The 14,462-nt window shown below is 43.4% G+C and overlaps 1 protein-coding gene across 1 annotated transcript in view; it reads left to right on the plus strand.

The window, feature by feature from the left end:
- grid2 (glutamate receptor, ionotropic, delta 2) overlaps positions 1 to 14,462 on the plus strand; it is a gene marked incomplete at both ends in the record, with an annotated part of 442,717 nt that overhangs the window by 145,786 nt on the left and 282,469 nt on the right. The window contains 1 exon segment of the mRNA XM_084323184.1: positions 13,095 to 13,233. Within this exon segment, the coding sequence (XP_084179310.1) occupies positions 13,095 to 13,233 (139 nt within the window).

The raw sequence follows: 14,462 nt of genomic DNA on the forward strand, positions 1-14,462 counted from the left end.
TAATATCAAAATGTATTACCCCCCCCCCCCAAAAAGGGAATTGGCCTAGATGGGAATTTGACCGGGAACCCTCTATTCATTGTGATAGACACCCCGGGTTCTTTAGTCAGGACCCTTCGATTAGTATTTGAATAGTTTCCCAGTGTAGTGGTGATCAATATGTTCCCGGGTTCGATTCCGGCCAGCCATGTCGATGTGTCCTTGAGCAAGACACTTAACCCCTAACTGCTCCCTATGAGCAGGTCGGCACCTTTTGCACGGCCACCTCCGCCGTCGGTGTGTGAATGTGTGAGTGAACGGGTGAAGGTGAGGCATAAGTTGTAAAGCGCTTTGGATAAAAGCTGCTGTAATAGACGCAGTCCATTTACCAAAGTGAGGAGTCAGGTGGGATGCTGGAAGAGAAGCAGGTGGGAGGGAGGGAGGGAGGGAGGGAGGGGAGGGAGGGAGGGGAGGAGGGAGCGAGCGAGCGAGCGAGGGATGGGAGGGAGGAGGGAGGGAGGGAGGGAGGGAGGGAGGGAGGGAGGGAGGGAGGGTTGTCTAGATCAGGGGTGGCCAAACCCGCGGCTCGCTCTTTGCCCGTCAATGTGCGGCTCTTCCATCCATAAAAAAAAAATAATAATAAATATTATTATATATATATTTTTTTTTAACTTTTTTTTTTTTATGTCACTCATTCCATAAGGACGTAGAATAAACATTTAAAAAAAATTAAATGGCTATATGCATGTTCTTGGTATCTGAATCTAGGGACATATATGGATCAGTGTCAGAAATAGTGTGTCTGTTACTAGGCTTGAGTAAATTATAATGAACCAATGAGAATATCAATTATCTTTGACTGTGATACCATGCTAAAATTGACCAGACCTAAAAAATCTAAGTAAATGAATAAAGGGAAGATGATTAAACAGAAGGTTTTGTAGATACAGTACTGAATTCTGCCATCTTTTTTATAATGTAAATTTCTCCACCATTTTTTTGCAAGACGTTCACAGAAAGGTAGATAAACTAACTGTGTTCTGTTTTATGGCAATAACGTTCAGGTTTGTGGGAGATAATCCCAAAAAATAAGAGAAATAAAAAAGTAAATCCAGAAGTCAGATGATTGACAGGTGCTGGTGTGAGCTGGGTAGGGTAGTTTTTCGAAATTTGAAAGCCCTGAGTCTCTTCCTTCAAAAGACTGACACTCACTTTTGGCTGTGCCACTTCCTCCTGTCAATATGCGCCGGTTTTCGGACTCAATGCCCTGAGATTTCTATAATCTTATATTTCACTAATAACAGTTAAAATAATTGGTAAACAAACGTAATGCTGAAAATATACACTTTTACTGTATATCTCGGGCTTAAGAGGTTAACCCTGTGAGGCCTAAATTAAAAGACATTAGCAACTTCAGAGGCCAGAGGGTGGGACATATAAACACATTTACTATCAAATAGCATTGTGAGGCTGAACAACAGGACCCATGCTTACATTTTTTTAAATAAACATTCTTTTTTAAATGGCTAAAAGTGATTTTGTAATTTTGCAACCGTGGGTCTCACAGGGTACTTTTAACCCTGTGAGGCCCAAATAAAAAAGACATTAGCAACTCAGAGGCCAGAGGGTGAGACCTATAAACACAGGAAGGGTGGCGTGACTGAAAAAAAAGGTTGAGAAATGCTGGTATATGGTGTGGCTCTTTGTGGTACGACAGTCATTTGTGTGGCTCTTAGTCTCTGACTGGTTGGCCACCCCTGGTCTAGATGCTCCAACTGTCATGCATCTTAATGGAAACCCATGGCGTTATTGTCTTGTAATGTGCTACCTGATGGGTCGAATAATATTACTAGTCAAGCGGATCGAAGAAAACTCAGCGCTTTGGCACGTAGCCAGGGAAATAAATAAAGGTGGTGCATGTACAACATAGAGATTAAAGAGGAGGAGAGGAGAGGAGGATGTGAGTAAGGGAAGCATGCACTCCAAAAACCCTCTCTCTCCCTCTCTCTTTCTCTCTCTCTCTCTCTCTCTCTCTCTCTCTCTCTCTCTCTCTCTCTCTCTCTCTCTCTCTCTCTCTCTCTCTCTCTCTCTCTCTCTCTCACCAAATCTCTTTCCCTCTCTCTCTCACCAAATATATTTCCCTCTCTCTGTCACTCACCAAATATCTCGATCCCTCTCTGTCTGTCTTTACTATATGCACTGTGCTACTAAGGAATCTACAGTACGATCAATCTTACTGACCCTTCGCTGCCAGAGTTGTACCCTTCCCTTCCTGCTGATTTGTTGTACAGAAGTTGGATAAAAGTGTCATCAGGCTAAATGACTAAATGTAAATATCTAGCTACTGCTGTGGTTCTGACATCCGTGGATGTGGTCCCGAGGAAAATCGGCAACACTTGGGATCTCACTATTATTTCATTGACTAGTAGACGCCCAATGAGAGAATGTACTAACTGACTATTGTGATTATACGTAGGTTTCCCTCTCTCCCCCAACACTCCAACGAGACTTGAGGTTCCTCCAGCGAATTAAGGACAAACCCTCCATCCCAGCCTCATGTTCCAGATGGGAGAGCTGCGAGGCACGGTTCTGTATGGGATTTGTTATCTGAATCCTCCATGTTTGCGTGGGGGAGGAAGAGGAGGAGGAGGATGGGGGTAATTAAGACTAAATCGTAACTAAATCTTACACCCCCGATGTCTTTCTCTTCTCTGTTTGTTTAACATGATCCTTGTTATTTTCCACACCCCTTCCCTCCTCCTCTCTCATTATCACGCTCTCTCTCTATGTCGTCTGTGGCAAGCAGCCAGACGGTGTGGCTCAGTGAGCCCCTTCTATTTTAAGGTCTTACCAACTTCTGAGCATTTATTAAATGGCTGGTTGAAAGGGAAATGGCACGCAGTGTCCCTGAAATGTATTCGTACCAAAGCGTACGCCTCCTCCTCTGTACCAGTGAACCGGGGGGTATGCCGCTCCGCTGCCAGTCTTTCATGAGGGGGACTAAGGAAGCACCTTGTATGTTGTCAGGGGTGGAATACAGTCTTTGTATCCCTGCAGGCGTTCAGAATAATAAATTGCTGCACTCCAACGTAGGGGGGTGGAGGGTTGTTGTTAGGGATGTTCGATATTGGCTTTTTTACCGATATCCGATATACCGATATTGTCCAACTCTTCATTTCCGATACCGATATCAACCGATACCGATATATGTTGAGCCCCCCCCCCCCCCCCCCCAAACAACTTAATCATTTCAGTTAATTAACATTACATATCTCTTGTCGTGGAACTAACACAACATTATGCATACTTTTGACAATAAATAAAATAAGAATTTGTTCTTACTTGCTTGCCTGGGTGAATAAAGGTTAAATAAATGTAAAAATAAAAATAAATATATATATTTTTTTAAACCGATACAGATAATTTCCGATGTTACATTTTAATGCCAATATCGGCCGATAATATCGGACATCCCTAGTTGTTGTCTTGTGTGTATGTTAATAGAGTGTGTCTGACACACTGTGGAGTAAACACAGGCGGGATAGCAGGAGCTACAGCCAGAAACATAGAAAGCCCAGCGTTACCACACTAAAGTTCCTGGCAGTTGTGTTAGTCTGCAAATAAGACGACAGTTTATTTGCATTCAAGTTATTTCACGCTCTCCACAGCGTCGTGGCCACAGCCTCCGAACATTCCAGAACAAGTGACGCACAACAACAGCGCCCATTCCCCTCTTCACAGATTACCGTAAAGGCTGCAGTAGAAGTTAATTTAACAATCTCACTCTCTTTTTTTAAAACAAAAATACACTGCAAGGGATATTTCAAGTGTATCTCAATTTTTTAAATAATGTGAACAGCCAAACTACTTTTTTTTATCTGAGCAATGAATCAGAATTGAGCACTAAGGCTTGGAGTGTCAACACAGCCCTAAGAGTCTCGTTAGGGCCCAAGCTAGTTGATAATGATCTGTCTGGTGAGTGAGATCCAGCTGAGAGCCCTAGCTGTTAGAGGAGAACTGCATTGTGGGAATTCAGCAGGGGATCTTTGAGACATGCAGTCTGTCAACCATCCAGTCTGTCCTAGTGTCAGTCGGCAAGCCAGCCAGCCAATCAATGTTATGCTGTCAGTTTAACCCCATTAGCCAGTGATCTGTCAGTGACTGAACGATAGAGATGGAGACAGATACAACCTGTCTCTATGGACATGGAAACAGAGAGAGAGAGAGAGTGAGCGGGGAAAGAGAGAAGAGTGGACAGAGGCATAGATACAGACTAGCTGCTGTACTTATGATACATTTAACACACTAAATCACGCTGTCTGGCTACCTATTACAGCAGAGACATAACTAAATCACGCTGTCTCGCTACCTATTACAGCAGAGAGAGAACAAAATCACACTGTCTGACAGTGGCTATACCTATTACAGCAGAGAGAGAACAAATCACGCTGTCTGCCTACCTATTACAGCAGAGATATAAATAAACCACACTGTCTGGCTACCTATTACAGCAGAGACATAACTAAATCACGCGGTCTGGCTACCTATTACAGCAGAGATATAACTAACCACACTGTCTGCCTACCTATTACAGCAGAGACATAACTAAATCACGCTGTCTGGCTACCTATTACAGCAGAGACATAACTAAATCACACTGTCTGGCTACCTATTACAACAGAGATAGAACTAAATAACACTGTCTGTCTACATATTACAACAGAGATAGGTGATAAAATGTGATAGGATAGGATGATAAATAGAGATAGGTGATAAAAGGACAGATAAATGTGTAGCCTACATTTGTGCTTCATAGACAAAATAGGCTTGTAATACACGTTAATGGAAAGTGGAAGTATTTCACTTCTTCCTGTGTAGACAAAACGTCTGCTCTCTGCTGTCCTCTCACTGTGCATACAGATGTGACTCCAATTAGAAACAATCCCCAAGAGAAAAATCAACCAACTAACGGCTACGTCTCTGCCTGTGATACGGAAATGAGAAAATGCAAACGGGATTCAAACAGGCAACACTCGTTCATCACCCGTTAGCACTCGATTTGCACTAGAGACAGGTCTTGAATCACCAAAACTGTGAGAGGTCCTTCCTCGTACAGTGATGAATTTCCCACAAAAGATAATTACAGTAATCGGCCCGGTATTAACTCCGAAACAGATAAACGTGCGTGCGACTGAAAAAAACATAACCTCTTTCCTTTTGCGGAAGGGAACTGATCCGTGTAACCAGGGCCGCCTGGGAGAAATGCGAGGGCCCTGTGCGAGATTTAAACGCGAGCCCCCCCCCCCCCCCCCCCCCCCCCCCCCCAAAGGAAAAAAAAATATATATATATATAATATATATATATATATTTTTTTTTTTTTTTTTTTTTTTTATACAGTCAACATATTCGTAAATAATAGCGCTGCCCGAGGCTGGGCATGATACAGTCAACATATAGCAAGAGAGAGAGCGAGAGAGAGCTCCCGTTCTACAGTCAATATACAGTGTACAGAGAGAGAGACACATTGGAAAGAAATTGAAATGCTATTTGGCCCTAAACAGAGAGTACACAGTGGCAGAATACCTGAGCACTGTGACTGAAGATCCTTGACTAGGTACAGACTCAGCGAGCACAGCCTAGCCATCGAGAAAGGCCGCCATAGGCAGACTGTGGGTGTTAGAAAGAGAGAGAGAGAGAGAGAGAGAGAGAGAGCATGTGTGTTAGAGAGAGAGCATGTATGAGAGAGATAAGCAAAGATGACCCCCTAAAGGATATTCAACTTTTAATGAAAGAACAAAACAGAAGGAACAGATAACTTCACAAAGGCAACATGAATATACATAGATCCAAAAGGACAAAGATCAACACTTAAATCCAAAGAGAAGAGGGTCTATACCAGAGAAAAAGCAGCAAGGAGCCATGGCCGACAGCTAAAGGCTAGCCAGGTAGGCTACTGACACCAGGCCACACACAGCTTTGGCCAACGGCCAACGCTACCCAAGCTACACAAACGACCAAGACAATGAATTCACACACAGCACATGTCGTATCTCCAAATGTTGTGAAGTAACATATGTTTTGCCTGGAAAAAAACATTGTTATTAACAAAACATTCGGGAGGGGAAGGAAGGAAGAGTGGGGTAATGTCATGATTTTCATTAATCTTACCTGCACCAAGGAACGCAGGGCGAAAGGCCGCAACACAGGTCTCCACGTTGACGAAAGGCCTCTCGCTGGCGGGACAAAAATAACCCCCTGCTATTCTCACGGCTAATGTCAATGGTCGTAGCACAAGCTAACAGCTAACTCAAGGCTAACTGATAGCATCAAACGAACGTTCCCAGCCGAGCGTCGTAGCTAAACAGCTAACTGGCTAACAGTTAGCTCAACCAGGCTATCGCTAACCATTAGCTAACGCAGAAGCAAGCTATGCGGCTACATACAGGTGCTGACACCATGACACACACCGTTAGCTACTAGTAGTACTACAACAGCTAGTCGGCCAGTTTAGCTCCAGAGAGAGAGAGAGAGAGAGAGAGAGTGATGTCCACGGCGGGAATAGAATAGAGTTAATAGAATAGGTTAAAAACTCACCAAACGTCCAAGAGGATGGAGACAACCGCGTGGAGTTGACGAAGTTCATCTGCCAAACGACCATCCTCTTCATCTTGGCTGTATGCGCTGTCTCTAGGTTAGCTAACGCTAGTTAGCCTTTAGCTAAGCTAGCTACTAGCCAACATCATCATGGCTATACCATGACAAGGCTCCGGCCATTTGTCCCGCCAGCGAGAGGCCTTTCGTCAACGTTCCTTGGTGACCGACCGACTGATAATGACCGACCTCTTTCTTCGTCTTGGCTGGCATAACTAAGCATAATAGTCAAAAGCTGCACGCACGAAATAGTCAAACGCAGCTGACTCACGCCGGCGTACTACACATGATGTAAGTTTAACCACTCCCTTCGTTGAAACCAATAGTATGTCTGCTGCAGAGCCCCAGAGGCTGAGCTCCAATAGTGAGTATGTCACTGCAGACCCAGGAACAAGTCAGACACATTCTACAAACGTGTCTAATGTGAAATATATAAGCATATAAGCAAAACTAGATTTTAGGTCTGTGATGAAAAAGGGCCTCGCGGAAAGGGGGGCCTCGCAAAAAAAAAAAAAAAAAAAAAAAAAAAAAATTTGCGAGGCCCCCCTTCCCGCGAGGCCCTGTGCGACCGCACTGCTCGCACACCCCCTGAGGCGGCCCTGCGTGTAACTATGTACGCTATGTAAGCGTCACAGTACGAATGTTGTTAATCTCACTCACCAAAAATGGCTTGACAAATTGTGGAATTAAAGGTGACAGGGCATTGAGTGACCAGCAACTCCTTACAGTCTTTGAGTCCAAAGTCCCATTATTTGTTTTTATTATAAAAAAAAAATCTTTTAATTTCATTTAAATAGTTTTTATTGATAATTGTAACTGTGTGAATCATGTGGTGGTTATATTTAATTTTGTCTTTCTTGTGGACACCAGGAATGGTTGTTTCTAGGCGATGATTATTCGCCACGCTTCCGTGAGTCTGCCTCAGGGCAGCTCTGGCTGCAATTGTAGCTTACCACCACCGGTATGACTGTGTATGAACGAATAATGGACTCTGTGAAGTGCTCTGAGTCAGAGAAGAGCGCTATATAAATCCAATCCATTATTATTATCATTATTATTATTAATTAAACATAAACATGAACAGATTGCATTGCAGAGCCCCAGAAGCTCCAGACACTAGCCGTGCATTAGCTAGTAGTCCGTGAGGGGGTCATCCCTATGTTCCCCGGGTCCTATGTTCCCCGGGTCCTATGTTCCCCGATTGATTGATTGATTGAAAATTATATAATTTTATTAATTATTAATGTCCGCCTTTCGAACTGGTTAAGCTTAGGCCCTCTTTCGAAGTTGGTTAAGGTTAGAGTTTGGAATCAGGGCTGGTGGTCTGACTATCTATCGCTACCGGGGAACATAGGACCCGGGGAACATAGACATGCTCCCTCTGTGAGTTAGCTAGTAGTCTGTGAGTTAGCTAGTAGTCTGTGAGTTAGCTAGTAGTCTGTGAGTTAGCTAGTAGTCTGTGAGTTAGCTAGTAGTCTGTGAGTTAGCTAGTAGTCTGTGAGTTAGCTAGTAGTCTGTGAGTTAGCTAGTAGTCTGTGAGTTAGTTAGCTAGTAGTCTGTGAGTTAGCTAGTAGTCTGTGAGTTAGCTAGTAGTCTGTGAGTTAGTTAGCTAGTAGTCTGTGAGTTAGTTAGTAGTATGTGAGTTAGCTAGTAGTCTGTGAGTTAGCTAGTAGTCTGTGAGTTAGCTAGTAGTCTGTGAGTTAGCTAGTAGTCTGTGAGTTAGCTAGTAGTCTGTGAGTTAGCTAGTAGTCTGTGAGTTAGTTAGCTAGTAGTCTGTGAGTTAGCTAGTAGTCTGTGAGTTAGCTAGTAGTCTGTGAGTTAGCTGGTAGTCTGTGAGTTAGCTAGTAGTCTGTGAGTTAGCTAGTAGTCTGTGAGTCTGTGAGTTAGCTAGTAGTCTGTGAGTTAGCTAGTAGTCTGTGAGTTAGCTAGTAGTCTGTGAGTTAGCTGGTAGTCTGTGAGTTAGCTAGTAGTCTGTGAGTTAGCTAGTAGTCTGTGAGTTAGCTGGTAGTCTGTGAGTTAGTTAGCTAGTAGTCTGTGAGTTAGCTAGTAGTCTGTGAGTTAGCTAGTAGTCTGTGAGTTAGCTAGTAGTCTGTGAGTTAGCTAGTAGTCTGTGAGTTAGCTGGTAGTCTGTGAGTTAGCTAGTAGTCTGTGAGTTAGCTGGTAGTCTGTGAGTTAGTTAGCTAGTAGTCTGTGAGTTAGCTAGTAGTCTGTGAGTTAGCTAGTAGTCTGTGAGTTAGCTAGTAGTCTGTGAGTTAGCTAGTAGTCTGTGAGTTAGTTAGTAGTCTGTGAGTTAGCTAGTAGTCTGTGAGTTAGCTAGTAGTCTGTGAGTTAGCTGGTAGTCTGTGAGTTAGTTAGTAGTATGTGAGTTAGCTAGTAGTCTGTGAGTTAGTTAGTAGTATGTGAGTTAGCTAGTAGTCTGTGAGTTAGTTAGTAGTATGTGAGTTAGCTAGTAGTCTGTGAGTTAGCTAGTAGTCTGTGAGTTAGCTAGTAGTCTGTGAGTTAGCTAGTAGTCTGTGAGTTAGCTAGTAGTCTGTGAGTTAGTTAGCTAGTAGTCTGTGAGTTAGTTAGTAGTCTGTGAGTTAGCTAGTAGTCTGTGAGTTAGCTAGTAGTCTGTGAGTTAGCTAGTAGTCTGTGAGTTAGCTAGTAGTCTGTGAGTTAGCTAGTAGTCTGTGAGTTAGCTAGTAGTCTGTGAGTTAGCTAGTAGTCTGTGAGTTAGTTAGCTAGTAGTCTGTGAGTTAGCTAGTAGTCTGTGAGTTAGTTAGTAGTCTGTGAGTTAGCTGGTAGTCTGTAAGTTAGCTAGTAGTCTGTGAGTTAGCTAGTAGTATGTGAGTTAGCTAGTAGTCTGTGAGTTAGCTGGTAGTCTGTGAGTTAGCTAGTAGTCTGTGAGTTAGCTAGTAGTATGTGAGTTAGCTAGTAGTCTGTGAGTTAGCTAGTAGTCTGTGAGTTAGCTGGTCGTCTGTTCCTGTATGCCAACTCGTCCCCTTGGCTTTTGTGATGAGCCCTACCACTGCGGTAGTCTAATGATAGAGTCATTGAAGTGCCTCTCGGTAGCTTCCCCGAGTGTCACTCCTGAGTTTTCTGAAGATTGCTAGGAGGCGAAGGCGGGGCCATTGCCATCAAACTATGAGTACTGTAGTGTTTCTAATGCTTGATTGAATAACAAAACAAGTTTTTGTATTGTTTTATGAGGGTGCAATATGCCAGAGGCATCCTTCCGCAACCCAATTAAAGTGTTGGCATTTAAAATCATCTGTTGCCTTTTCTTTCAGCATAATAACAACTGTGTACTGTTTGTCGAAATGTCAACTTCACTACTAACACCTGGTGTGCATCCACTTTCTATGTAGTGTTTTCACTGGCATGTATTTCTCTGGGTCACATGGTTTGGATAGCATGAAACCCAGTATATGAGATGGTTTTGATAGCAATTGTGGAATAATGATAACCTCCCCCTCAAACAATCTCCCAGTCATGTTCCAACCCCCCCTCCCATTCTTGTTATTCCCCCCCACACCTCTCCAATCTGTCTACCTGCCCCCATGTGTCCACATTTAGTCTCTCACCTGATTCAGGTCTCTGACATCAAGGCCACCTAATCATTCCTTCCCCTTAATTGACTGATAACAATCCCTGTCTTCTGAGCCGTCCAGCCATTGTGTAGTGTGATGTGTGCCGGGTGCCATTGTATGGCAGCCATTGAGCCTGCGTAGCCCAAGGTTGGGTGCTACAAGTGGTGGTGAAGGATGCAATTTCCACCCTACATTGTAAAGCGATTTTAGTGTCTAGAAAAGCGCTATATAAATGCAATTAATTATTATTAATTATACCCCCCCCCCCCCTTCTAACTCACCCCTCCGACTTCTGGCCCCCCTCCAACACAATAACACAATACCTGGCCCGAATACACACTCCCCTTCTCTCACTATAAAGGCCTAGGTTTCACTGGATTCTATGAGCTCTTTGGGGGGATACTAGGCCGGTGTAACTCTCAACCTATTTGTACTTGATAAATAAACTTGTGTTAACCAAGTCTATATTTGACTGAAAACATTCTTACTCATGATAAATTCCTCAACACAATTGATATAAATTATATTATTATGTAATTACTTCAACACAAATCTAAGGAATAAACGTAACCGTAGTCCAACACGTAACCTGCACTTACTCGCTCCAGTCTTTCTGCCTCTGAAAGTCCACAACTAGGGGTACAGCCCCCCAGGTCCTTCTGCCCTGCCTCTGAAAGTCCACAACTAGGGGTACAGCCCCCCAGGTCCTTCTGCCCTGCCTCTGAAAGTCCACAACTAGGGGTACAGCCCCCCAGGTCCTTCTGCCCTGCCTCTGAAAGTCCACAACTAGGGGTACAGCCCCCCAGGTCCTTCTGCCCTGCCTCTGAAAGTCCACAACTAGGGGTACAGCCCCCCAGGTCCTTCTGCCCTGCCTCTGAAAGTCCACAACTAGGGGTACAGCCCCCCAGGTCCTTCTGCCCTGCCTCTGAAAGTCCACAACTAGGGGTACAGCCCCCCAGGTCCTTCTGCCCTGCCTCTGAAAGCCCACAACCAGGGGTACATACCCTCAGGTTCAACACATAAAACAGCTTATACAGTATGTACAGTGTATTTAATTGTATCCTCATTGTACTTTAGCCATCCCCTTAGCCAGATACACTGTAGAACATCCATCGGCCTCCGAAGAGTTGCTGAATTTATCTCCCCTGATTGAAATGAATGTGTTGAATGGCTGTGATTCAGTTCCTATTCCCTCCAAGAGAGCCACCTGGCTGTCCTGTCAAGACAAGTGAGTTGGAGGGAGAAGTTGCTGACATGTTAGCACCCTTAACCCTTTCACTGCCAAACGGTTAACCCTTTCACTCCGACATTACAGAAGGTTAACTCTTTCACTGCCACCGACAGCAGGTTAACCCTTTCACAGTGATAGTAAAGGGTTAACATTCTGTAGTGTGGTAGTGAAAGGGTTCAAATTAAAGGTGTTCCGCTCCTCCTATAAGCTGTGTCAGGGGGCCGTTTCAGACTCACTGTGAGGCTCACAGGCTGCTGGCCTTCAGCCATCAAACCTCACTTTATTTAATCTGGTTCAAAAGTGGTTCCGCTCAGGTGTGTGTGTGTGTCTGTGTGTGTGTGTGTGTGTGTGTGTGTGTGTGTGTGTGTGTGTGTGTGTGTGTGTGTGTGTGTGCGTGTGTGTGTGTGTGTGTGCGTGCGTGCCTGTGTGTGTGTGTGTGTGTGTGTGTGTGTGTGTGTGTGTGTGTGTGTGTGTGTGTGTGTGTGTGTGTGTGTGTGTGTGTGTGTGTGTGTGTGTGTGTGTGTGTGTGTGTGTGTGTGTGTGTGTGCGCTGTCATGTGACTACTGTATGAGTAATTACGTGCATCACTCATGAGTATGAATGGCAATGACACACAATAAAACTGAACACAATGGCGGAGACACAAATATCTTGTCCGTTGCCAAACATGTAATGTAACATCGCTGCACTGCTACAGTACATAAATAGGTTATTTGTATTTCCTATGACAGCCATTGTTGAGGCATTAACACTGGTGCTCAGAGCAGTTTTACAAATGGATCTGGAATTAAAAATATTTAATATTTAAGTGTTATTTTTAGCTGCACTGAAAGGCAAAGAAAAACGGAATTTGGAATTAACGGGATGTTCATCTTTAGAAAAGTCTGGGATCCTTCTCAGTGTTGATGGTAAAATAAATTGCAAAAGTTACAGTATAGCTAACACTGTTTTTCCATATCGACATCATACGTTGCATTTGTCGATGAACAGACAAATCACAGTTTCCATGTGTTGGTTCACTTTGAGAATTGCCCAGGGGGTCTTCTTTTCTCGACCCTCAAATCAGTCGGTCGTCCGAGGGAAGCAATAGTTGCGATTGGAGGATCAGGAAAAGAAGGCAGGGCTTGAGATAGGTCCATTACAGGTAGAGAATGAGAATTCCAGAGTCAAATGGTGGTTGGTTCTTCACAGAACGTGTCATTGAGAAGCGAAGTGGTAGCAATTCTGGAAGGATTTGCCTGCTCTGAGATGTAAGGGATCTAGCCATAGTCAAGTATATTTGATTTGATTTGATTTTTATTTGTCTCGCACATAGAAACATAAAACAAGTTTAAAAACAAAAAGGTAAATAGTCAAAGTCAAACTATTTCCATACAATACGTGTTCAAGAAGGAACAGGGGGAAGTAAAACAACTTATCAAGCCCTGCCCCTTCCTTGCAATATTTGATATTATAATTTAATAAAAATAAAAATAATATAACAAATAATTTAAAATAAAATAAAAGTACAGTTTTTTATATATCCAAATATCCAAATGAGAAAACATAATAGGCAGTCACATTACTGCGCAAGCTCCACTTTTTGCAGGTTTGCAGACTGATGATGTCATCACATATCACTCTGATATTGAACATTTCTCTCTCTCTCTCCCTCTCTCTCTAGGCGGAGAGGTGCCCTACACCACTCTGGCCACCAGGATGATGATGGGGTTTTGGTGGATGTTCGCTCTGATCGTCATCTCCTCCTACACAGCTAACCTGGCTGCTTTCCTCACCATCACACGCATAGAGAACTCCATTCAGTAAGACTACAGTCTAACACCATCACACGCATAGAGAACTCCATACAGTAAGACTACAGTCTAACACCATCACACGCATAGAGAACTCCATACAGTAAGACTACAGTCTATCGCACACTGTCACACGTATAGAGAACTCCATACAGTAAGACTACAGTCTATCGCACACTGTCACACGTATAGAGAACTCAATACAATAAGACTACAGTCTAACACCGTCACATGCATAGAGAACTCCATACAGTAAGACTACAGTCTAACACCATCACACACATAGAGAACTCCATACAGTAAGACTACAGTATAACACACACTGTCACATGCATAGAGAACTTCATACAGTAAGAATACAACCTAACGAACACCATCACACGCATAGAGAACTCCATACAGTAAGACTACAGTATAACACACACTGTCACATGCATAGAGAACTTCATACAGTAAGAATACAACCTAACGAACACCATCACACGCATAGAAAACTCCATACAGTAAGATTACAGCCTAACGCACACTTTCACTTGCATAGAGAACGTCATACAGTAAAACTACAGTCTAACACTGTCACAAATATAGATAACTCCATACAGTAAGACTACAGTCTAATGCACACTGTCACACGCATAGAGAACTCCATACAGTAAGACTACAGCCTAACACTTTCACAAATATAGATAACTCCATACAGTAAGACTACAGCCTAACGAACACGTCACACATATAGAGAACGTCATACAGTAAGACTACAGCCTAACACACACTGTCACATGCATAGAGAACTCCATACAGTAAGACTACAGTCTAACACACACTGTCACATGCATAGAGAACTCCATACAGTAAGACTACAGCCTAACGAACACTGTCACATGCATAGAGAACTCCATACAGTAAGACTACAGTGTAACGCACACTGTCACATGCATAGAAAACTCCATACAGTAAGACTACAGTCTAATGCACACTGTCACACGTATAGAGTACGTCATACAGTAAGACTACAGTCTAACGCACACTGTCACACGCATAGAGAACTACATACAGTAAGACTACAGCCTAACACACAGTCACACATATAGAGAACTACATACAGTAAGACTACAACCTAACGCACAGTCACATGCATAGAGAACTACATACAGTAAGACTACAGCCTAACGCACACTGTCACATGCATAGAGAACTCCATACAGTATAAGACTACAGTCTAACGAACACCATCACAT

The sequence above is a fragment of the Notolepis coatsorum genome (genome assembly GCF_963971535.1).
Source record: "Notolepis coatsorum genome assembly, chromosome: 10".
In the NCBI taxonomy this organism is placed as follows: Eukaryota; Metazoa; Chordata; class Actinopteri; order Aulopiformes; family Paralepididae; genus Notolepis; species Notolepis coatsorum.